General features: G+C 43.1%; 1 protein-coding gene across 2 annotated transcripts in view; it reads left to right on the forward strand.

Annotated features, from left to right (window-relative positions):
• anos1b (anosmin 1b) overlaps positions 1-10,000 on the forward strand; it is a 63,254-nt gene that overhangs the window by 30,031 nt on the left and 23,223 nt on the right. For both annotated transcript variants that reach the window (XR_014601413.1, XM_084066294.1), the window contains exons 3-5: positions 3,046-3,108; positions 3,849-4,056; positions 6,640-6,824. Coding sequence is in view for 1 of the 2 variants with exons in the window: in XM_084066294.1 (XP_083922420.1) it covers positions 3,046-3,108; positions 3,849-4,056; positions 6,640-6,824 (456 nt within the window). In the remaining variant the exon portion in view is untranslated. The remainder of the gene's footprint in view (positions 1-3,045; positions 3,109-3,848; positions 4,057-6,639; positions 6,825-10,000) is intronic.

Raw genomic sequence — 10,000 nt, forward strand, 5'->3', positions numbered from 1 at the left:
GTCAGTGAAGGTGACGTCTGAGATGTTCCAGTTCAAAACAGAGGAACAGAAGTGTATCTCTCTCTCTCTCTCTCTCCCTCTGTGCCTCATTCATCTCTCTTCTCCTCCTTTCTTATGTCTGTGGTCTTCATTCTAATCTCTGTCTTTCTCTTCCCTTCCTCTCAACATTTCCTCTTGCTGTCCCACCTGCAATATTCCTCTCCTTCTTTTCTCCCCCTTTCTCTCCTTCCCACGTATCTCTTTTCTTTTTCCGTCTCCCCCCCCCCCCCCCAACATTTCCATTCCAATTCCAATCCCTCCATGATCCCTCCACCTGTACATCCTCCTCTTCCTATATACTTTGCTCTCATTCTTTAATCTGTTCATTTTTTGGACCCTCTACTTTGTTGTAAAACTGTGTCATGCAACAATACAGAAAATAGCCAATCTACAAGTTCACACAACGCTGTGAGCTGAGAGGTCCTGGTAGAGAGAACAGCAGAGAGAAGAGAGGAGAAGAGTGGAGATGGGAGGAGGGGAGGGGAGAATATAGAGAAGTAGAGAGGGGAGGGCAGGAGAAGAGAGGAGGGGAAGAGAAGAGTGGTTAGGAGAGTAGAGGAGAAGAGAGGAAAGGGGAGAAGATAGAGAAGAGGGGAGGAGAGGAGAAGAGTGGAGGAAAGAGCGGAGGGCAGGAGAAGAGAAGAGAAGAGAGGAAAGGGGAGCGGTATGGAGGAGAGGAGAGGGGAGAAAAAAGGAGAACAGAGGTTCAAGAGGGCAAATGAGAGGAGAAAGAAGACTCCAAACATTTGGAATAGAGGAATGGATCAAAGTATCAGTGAAAGAGAGAACGGGGAGGATAGAGTGGATCTCAGGGGGGGGGGGGGGGGGGGGGTTGCATAGTATGATGGGGGCGTTTGGGGGGGATTTGTGAGCATAGTTATTATAGCATCACACCATGAAGAGACCTCTGGGAGCTATCCCGCAGAAACACACACATCACACCTCAGGATTTGGTTACAATAGTGTGTGTGTGTGTGTGTGTGTGTGTGTGTGTGTGTGTGTGTGTGTGCGTGCGTGTGTGCGTGTGTGCGTGTGTGCGTGTGTGCGCGCGTGCGTGTGTGGAGCACCTACAGTACATATGTCTTTTAGTATTCATGTACAGTACTGTGTGTGCATATAGGTATATGTATGTGTATGTGTGTGTGTGTGTGTGTGTGTGTGCACATGGGGTGTATGTGCATGTGCGTATACTGTGTACAGTGTAAATAATACTGTGTTGTAGTATCTGCGTGCCTTTCTCTTATGACTACATGACTGCATTCCTTCAGACATGCGTCACATTATCCAGCAGAGGATCCCTCTTCTACCTCCAGTCCACACAGGCTGAAATGGATTCCCTCCTCTGGGGGTCCACGGGCATTAAACAACACTTTGCTACTACTGGCATTCACAGGGAATGCAGTTTTGTGGGGTGCCAGACCATACACAAGTAAAATCATCAGTGTTACTTTATCAATTTGTTACTCTTGAGAGTGTACAAATGTAACCAGATGGTCCATTTGGTAACGTTTGTACACTCTCGGAGTTAACCCATTCAATCCGGGAACGCATCTGTGTCATTTTAAGATTTCTTTGAAAAAATAGCAGATCTACAAGCTCATGTGAGCTTGTAGATCTGCACATTTTTTTAAATCGTGAACATTTGTGCAAATCTTTGAATGTATATGTATTCTCTTTTTAAGCAAACATTTTTAACTCAAATCTTTGCTTTTGGGGTCCCTGAAACAACATATTTTGACATGGGGGTCCGCGGCCAAATACATATAAATTTGGGGGTCCTTGACATGAAAAAAGGTTTGAGAACCACTGATATTATAGCAACATACGTTTTTTCAAAAAACGGTTAGGATTTAAAAGACTTTTGTAGAATCCTGCAGAAGCAGAGATGAGTTAAAAATGTTCGCTTAAAAAATATATATATTCAAAGATTTACACACATTTTCCACGATTTTTCAAAAATATTGCAGATCTACAAGCTCATAGCTATGAGCTTGTAGATCTGCTATTTTTGAATAGCCAAAGAAATCTTTAAAATGAGACAGACGCGTCCCCGGTCTAAATGGCTTAAATGAACTCTGAGGACTTTACCGTGCCGTTGCCGAACGAATAGCTGTGGATGTTTAGAAGATGACTTCTCATCCAACAGTAACTGTTTGTTCAACAGCGAAGGTTTTCATTCAGTCAGTAGGAACCAGTGAGGTGGAATGAAGTGGAGAAACGATTGAACCCAGCCACACGTCGGGGATGAGGGAGAGAGAGAGAGACACAGGGAGTATAGGGGAGAGAGAGAGAGAGAGAGAAGGGAATAGAAAGACACACAGAGAGCAGAGATGGAGAGAGAGAGAAAGAAAGACAGAGCAGAGGAGACTGGGAGAGAGAGAAGGGAAGAGAAAGACAGAGAGCAGTCGAGGGAGATGAAGAGGGAGACAAAGAGAGGGCAGGGCAGAATGAGAGAGTATGGGGGGAGGGAGAGAGAGAGAGAGGGGGAGAGAGGTGAAACCGCAATTTTTATATGTCGTCTGGCTTTAATTTAGAAAGAACCATCATTCACCAGTTCACTGAGGTGGCACACCAGATGAGTGTGTGTGTGTGTGTGTGTGTGTGTGTGTGTGTGTGTGTGTGTGTGTGTGTGTGTGTGTGTGTGTGTGTGTGTGTGTGTGTGTGTGTGTGTGTGTGTGTGTGTGTGTGTGTGTGTGTGTGTGTGTGTGTGTGTGTGTGTGTGTGTGTGTGTGTGTGTGCGCGCGCGCGTGAACATGAGTGTGTGCGTGTGTTTTGTCTTCAGTGTTAAAACTACTGCTTGTCTTTTATGTTTGATCGCATATCACTGTTTATTCTCATGTCCATTTAATACCAGGCTACTGGTGATGTTGCTGATATGTAAATGCTGTTGTTTTGTGTGCTACTGTGCTACTGTACACTTCAAATGTGTCACATGATGTAAGTAAAATCACAGTCTGTTTGCATGTTTTGATTTTGTTTCTCTCTATCTCTCTTGTTTGCCTGCAGTGTCTTCAACCATGCAAGGAATTGTGGGAAACCAGAAAGGTGCTGCTTTCAAAGTCCTGTGAGGTAAGGCCAAGGAATGAGAGAGAGAAAGAAAGAAAGAAAGAGAGAGAATGTGCGGTGTGTTTGTGTCTGCCTGCACGCACGTGCACGTGTGCTTGCGTGCGCGCGTGTGTGTGTGCGTGTGCGTGTGCGTGTGCGTGCGCGTGCGCGTGCGCGTGCGCGTGTGTGTGTGTGTGTGTGTGTGTGGCCCCAAATGATTATTTTCAGAGCCGGTCCCTGTGGTTTTCAAACAGACCAGTTTTTCATCACAATGGCTGTAGTGAAAAGCCTGTTACTGACTGTAGTGGCTGACAGGCTGGCTGACTGACTGACTGGCTGACTGGCTTACATGGGGTAATTTAGGACCATTAAAATAAAGCCTGTGTTTACTGTACACTCAGTAGAGATGCGCACACACACACACACACACACACACACACACACACACACACACACACACACACACACACACACACACACACACACACACACACACACACACACACACACACACACACACACACACAGAGCAAGAGAAACAGAAAGACATAGCTCATGAGACAAGTCTCTGGGGTCATTCTTGCAGAGTCAGTGTGTAAGTTATCTAGAGGAAACTTGCCTGGTATGTCTATGTGTGTCTTTTACTTACGATTTCCTTTGTGTGTCAGCTGTGATAATACTTATTCTGTTCCCTGCCACCCCCCCTACCCGCTTTCTCTCCTTCTTATTTCATTTAATTTACCTTCACGCCCCCTCCTCTTCAGAAGCAGACAGAGTGTGTGACCAGTAGGGATTTCTTGGCCTCCGTGAGGTCCTCACGTCAGGGGGACTGCCCTCCACCCCAGCGAGCCACCGGCTTCGCGGCGGCCTGTGTAGAGAGCTGCTCGTCGGACCAGCATTGTCCCGCCCCCAGGAAGTGCTGCTCCAATGGCTGTGGACACACTTGTCAAGCCCCAGCCAATCTCTACAAAGGTAAACGTCATCAATAGGGACATGTACTGTACCTGTCACCAGGCCCTGGAATGAGCTGTAAAACAATGTTAATTTTGACAGCAGTGTTGTTTTAGTTTAGTCATAGTCTTTTGAATAAAATGTCATTTTGTTTTAGTCATATTTTAGTCGTCTCAAAAGTTTTTGTTTTAGTCACGTTCTAGTCGGCTAAATATAAGATTTTAGTCGAGTAAATCTACAGTTGATTTTGTCGTCAAAATGTTATTATTGCAGGCCTTGATGGCATCGTAATGCCTGATTTAACACTTGGTTGCACTCTGAAAATAGCCTACTTTTCAGAGTGCAACACCTGAGCACAACCAAACATAAAATTACGTATTCTTACTTAGTCTTAATTCTACTGGATCTTTTCTCCACTAGTCCGTCCCTAATATAGTTTAATAAAAAGTCTAGTTTTTATTTGTTGACGAAATTGTCAATATATGTAGTCTTAGTTTTAGTCATCCTAGCTTAGTTTTTATTTAGTTTTTGTCAGTGAAAAATGGTAGTCGACGAACATTCTTAGACATAGTTTTAGTCAACAAAATTAACACTGTAAATCCATTCTATGTAGGATTTTTTTATTCTGCAATTATGAAGCATCGTGTTTTGTAACATTGGGAAACCATTAAAACGGTTGCCTATTTTATGAAAAACATTTATGAACAACCAACAAGCTTTAATACAAGAACATTTATAACTCAATTCCTTCCCTGCCGCGTTTATGTAGCTCCTCTCTCTCTCTCTTTCTCTCTAAATCACTCACTCTCTCTCCGGCACGTGTACAGTACACACACACAGACATATCTAGTTGCAATTTCACGTTGAATACAACTTACTAGGAGCCAACTACCTAACCGTAGACTTGTGCCGCTATGTGCAGAACAGACCTACCGGGGATAGTTTAAGTTTAATTAAGGACCATACCGGCGGTCTGGCATGTTTAGCCCATTGACTTTACGTGACATAGCTACCGACCATTTTCCAAAGTATACTGTAGTTTGTTTGATTTTTGAGGAAGCCACTGGATTCCATTCATTTTAGTGCAGTATGAGAATCAACTCGCAGGGATTTGAAACTCACTTGAGACGGCTAAATCAAACACACTAAATTTCACTGTGTGTTATTTCTTGCCAGAGCTACGCTATCGTTGTATTTAAATGCATCTTCAAGTGCCGATTTATTTGAAAAGACTATCCAAAAATAGTCACTGGAGAAAAGATTGATCTACAAATAAATCGACCGCACAAGGATTTTTAGCCAACATTCACTCAATTATGAAGGGAAGTTTATTAATGTTTTAAGGACTGTGGAGACACTATACTGTATAGTCATATGCTAAATCTAACAGACTATTGGTTTGAACTGACCTTTACTGCCATCCTTAGAGCCTCAAAACTTTTAAAGTGAAATAAAAGAAAGTACCATAGTTAAAACGCAACAAACTGCCTTTAGAACAGAAAACAGGTGGACATTTCGTCAGGAAAGCTCATCCTCTGGTCTGCTCATGGTTATCTGGCCATTAAACTTTGATATCTCATTTCCATCAACCGAGGAGGGGAAAACAACACGAACGGCCCTCCAACTCATAATTCCTGGTCAGAAACTGGGCTTTCTCAAAACTACAACTTCTCCAAGATGTAGCATTGTGACATCACAGACACAAGAATCAAGAAGAAATAACAATGTGTTTTTATACTTTTAAGCAGACTTTCAAGTTCCTTTTTATGCAAAGTCAGAAACTTCCCAGTTCCCAATGGCACGAATGCACCATCTGTCTTTTAAGCTCTTCTTGTGCTGAAAACTACAGCAAGTGCATATATTACTTTTCATCACTTGCATGATTCCACAATTCTGTGGCATTTCAAATTTTCTGTGGAACATTCAGTTTTCTGCAAAAAAAAAGTCTGCCATTGTGGAATTGCGGCTTTCTGTGGAGCCCGCCTGCCTGCAGGCAGGCCCCAGCCTCATTTGATGCTGCTTCATGTTTATGTTTGAATAATGAATTACGATTGACTTTAAAAGTGTCTATAATATGGAAACAAATTTATCATGCAGTATACAGTACCTGCAGGGGTCCCTCAGATAGATTAAATAGTGGCCACTGACAGCTGATCAGCATAGTGATAATAACAATAATGACCAATAAAACAATGAATGTTTGTGTATTCTATAAATCGCAAACACACAACAAACGACAAACACACAAAGGTTTACCCATCTGTGTCTCTTCCAACTGTAATGTCCCTTCACATTGGGTATAATTCTTCTAATTGAGCAGAACCACTTTTAACCACTTAAAACCTATACGTTGAGACCCTTTATAGTACTAGGCCCCTTCCTGTTTTTTTGCTCTAAGTACTATATCTTATCTCACCAAAAATATATTCTGAATTCTTCTGAAATATCTTCTGCATTCTGATGATCTACATGCCCAAAACGTGTTTTGCCCCTAGAATGTTCGCCCCTAGAATAGGGACACTAGAGTTCATGTGGTTAAAAACATAATCCAAACCCCCCCCCCCCCACCAAAATGCTAAAGCCTGTGTTTCTATGCATCTGCAGGGGTCCCTCTGAAGCCGCGCAGAGAGATGACATTCCAGGAGGACCCAGAGGGTCATGTGAAGGTGACGTGGTTGTCAAAGTTCAACGTGAGCGTGGAGCCTGTGGTTTACCTGCTCCAGTCCCGCTGGAACACAGGAATACACCCCAGTGAAGACCACGCCTCCCCGTGGACCACGGTTGCCATGGTAGAGTGACTAATTACCTAACTACCAGCATCCTTCAGCCTGATGTCTCTTTGTTTAGTCAGGGTGTGTATGGCAGGAAATGCCTGGTGACTAACCCATTAAGTCCTGAGGTTGATTTAAAAAAAGAAAGCTTTCTGAAAAACGTATGTCGCTACAGTATATCAGCGGTGCTCAAACTTTTACATGTCATGGACCCTCAAAACTATTGTGTATTTGGCCCCCGACCCCCATCTCAAAATGTTTTGTTCCAGGGATCCCCAGAAGCAAAGATTTGAGTTAAAATGTTCGCTTTAAAAAAGAATATATATATAATTGCAGATCTACAAGCTCATAGCACGGCACGAAGGCGCTATGAGCTTGTAGATCTAGCTTGTAGAGCTTGTAGAGCTAGATATCTAAACGTTGGTCAGCGAGGCCATGCTGATATTAGATTACATGTATTTATAATTTTTTTTACCAAATGAAGCCTAGCATCCCTATCCTGGCCATGTCATAATAGGCAAAATACAGTAATACAAACTTGCGCTGGAAATGGTAGATCTACAAGCTCACAACGCGTTATTGCGTGTTGAGCTTGTACATAGGCTGTTTTTGGCAAAGAGATTTGAGAGAAAAAAGGAAGGGTACAGATATAGATCCCTGGGGGACCCCAGTCAACAAAGTATATGGTTTAAGTGGTTAAATGGGCGCGGGACACGGGACATGGTTTACTTTTTGGCTCATGGCAACTGTTTATACAGGCATTGTTCTTCTTCTCTGATCTCTTTCCTCGAAACTGATGGATTTCTGTCATGTGTTGACATCATTGGTACTGTTTTTAATTGTAGTAAATAATGGCTTCTCTCCCGGAAAGGGATATGTTGTTAGCTTCTCTAGAATATTGAGGAACAGCAGGAGGCTGAGGGGGATGCGAAGGGCCTCATGGAGAAGCTGAAGTCAAACTATAGTCGTTTTGTAACCAGCGCTAATCACTGAAATTGTGCGTGATGGATATTCAATTATTCGTCCATCAACTTTCAGAAGAGTAGAACTATAGACCACCGAAGTCTGACGTAATTTACGCATCCTTTGTTTGTCTACCTGGTTCGCAGTTTTCCACACCCATTCTGAATCCCATAGACGTATTTAATATCGCGTCAAATAAGAACTGTGTTCCAAAAATAAACAAATGACCCCGGCGGTTTGACTCTTATGGATATGAAGCATCAACTGACGGTGAGAAAACGATAATGTTACTTCCGCCAAATTAGTTACATTTTCGCCAGAAACGGACTGTTTCAAATATAAGTGACTTGACTATCATAAACTATACAGAACCTCCTCCCTGACAATGGCGCCGAGACAGTTTGTTTATTTTTGGACCACAATTCTTATATGAGACGATTCTATGATGACCCAATGTTATTCTCCATAGCGAAATTACTTTACGAACCTGGGGATGAACGAGTGACGTCAGGACTTCGGTGGTCTATACGGCACAGTCAGGAGGGACTTTCACACTCAGGGTTTTTTCTGTGTGTCATGAAATAACCGTGATAATTCATCATTCACATAATGGGTGACCTATAATCCCTTTAACCACGGAACAGTGTCACAATATTCCTAACCTCTCATTATCATAACCTCTCTGAGCTCAGCAGCAGTGTCAAATGATGAAGCTGCTCCCGGTCTCCATCATAGAGATGGGACAGTTTGGTCTTCCAGCTCATCAGTCTGATGCCTAACTGTCTAAACCATCCCCACCCTTAGCCAGTCTGCCATCCTGCGTGGGTAAACCTTGTGTGTGTGTGTGTGTATGTCTGTGTGGCTGCACGCGTGTGTGTGTGTGAGGTTAGGTAAATAAGCAGCAGAGCTTAAAAAGGGTCCGGAGACAGCCACAGTCGTTCCACCGGCTGACTCCATATGACTGAACGCTCATTATGGTCTTACAGAGATGGCAGCGTGTGTGTGTGTGTGTGTGTGTGTGTGTGTGTGTGTGTGTGTGTGTGTGTGTGTGTGTGTGTGTGTGTGTGTGTGTGTGTGTGTGTGTGTGTGTGTGTGTGTGTGTGTGTGTGTGTGTGTGTGTGTGTGTGTGTGTGTGTGTGTGTGTGTGTGTCAGACAGACTTTAAGGGATTATCTTTGTACTGACAAAGACAGTACATTCGTCATTCATTCATAAGAAACCTTCAACAATGACAGCTGAGGCGTGTGCTTGTGTTTATGTGGGTTTTTTAGGTGGCCCCAACGGATATTGCACATCAAAACGTAGCAGTACGTGTCCAAGTTAGACCGGACTGCAAACTGTATAAAACAGAATGATTAAAATGGGTTCAAAGTAGGGGTGTGCCGATACACTAATTTCACGAAACGATACGATACGATATTTGGCTCACAACTTCGATACGATTTCGATACGATACGATACGCACTTTTTTTATTATGAAAATATATGGAGGAGAAAAAAAGAAAATGCAAACAAATAATTCTGTTTTTGCATTATTCAGACATGCAAACTTGTAGCTTTTCAGCTACAATAGCCGTTTTGAATCCAAATAGTATGACACCTGACCCGAAAAAAAAAACATGTTGTCACTCTTTTCACTTCGGGGCCGTTTGCATGCCTGATTATTATGATTGTGTAAAAATCGCGGGACGATATATCGGCACACCCCTAGTTCAAAGATATCATGGGTTCCTGAAGAGATTCCTTGAGTAACTAGAAAGATTGCACTCAGTAGAACGCATACCTCAACCAGCAACTATCCTACTTATCACTCCCACCAGATACTCATAAAAGTCAATGTAATGGTCTGTGGGCGGGGCGGAACCAGAGCCTTCCAATGTAAAATTCAAGTCACTTCCCTTCTTACTGTGATTCGTTGAGCACTATCCAATCAGCAATGACGTGCCTACGCAACAGGTGACTTTCAGAAATCAGGCCAAAGATGGTGGATGAAAGATAGGCCATCCCAATTGTAGCCACTAGAGGTGAAATGGTACACAAATGGCATAATGGTCTCTTAAGTGGGGAGTTGTCTGAAGGCCGATCTCGTGAACGTCCTATGTTTACTGGTGGTGCTAGATCCCTCGAGGGTGTGTTGCTGGGACAGAGAAAGGTCGACAATAAAGTTGATTTTCTCCTGATGTGTCTCTCTGAAAAAAGCCATGTTTGGAAAAGAAAGTTGGAATGTGCCCG

This window comes from Gymnoscopelus microlampas (assembly GCF_963454915.1).
Source record: "Gymnoscopelus microlampas genome assembly, chromosome: 9".
NCBI lineage: Eukaryota > Metazoa > Chordata > Actinopteri > Myctophiformes > Myctophidae > Gymnoscopelus > Gymnoscopelus microlampas.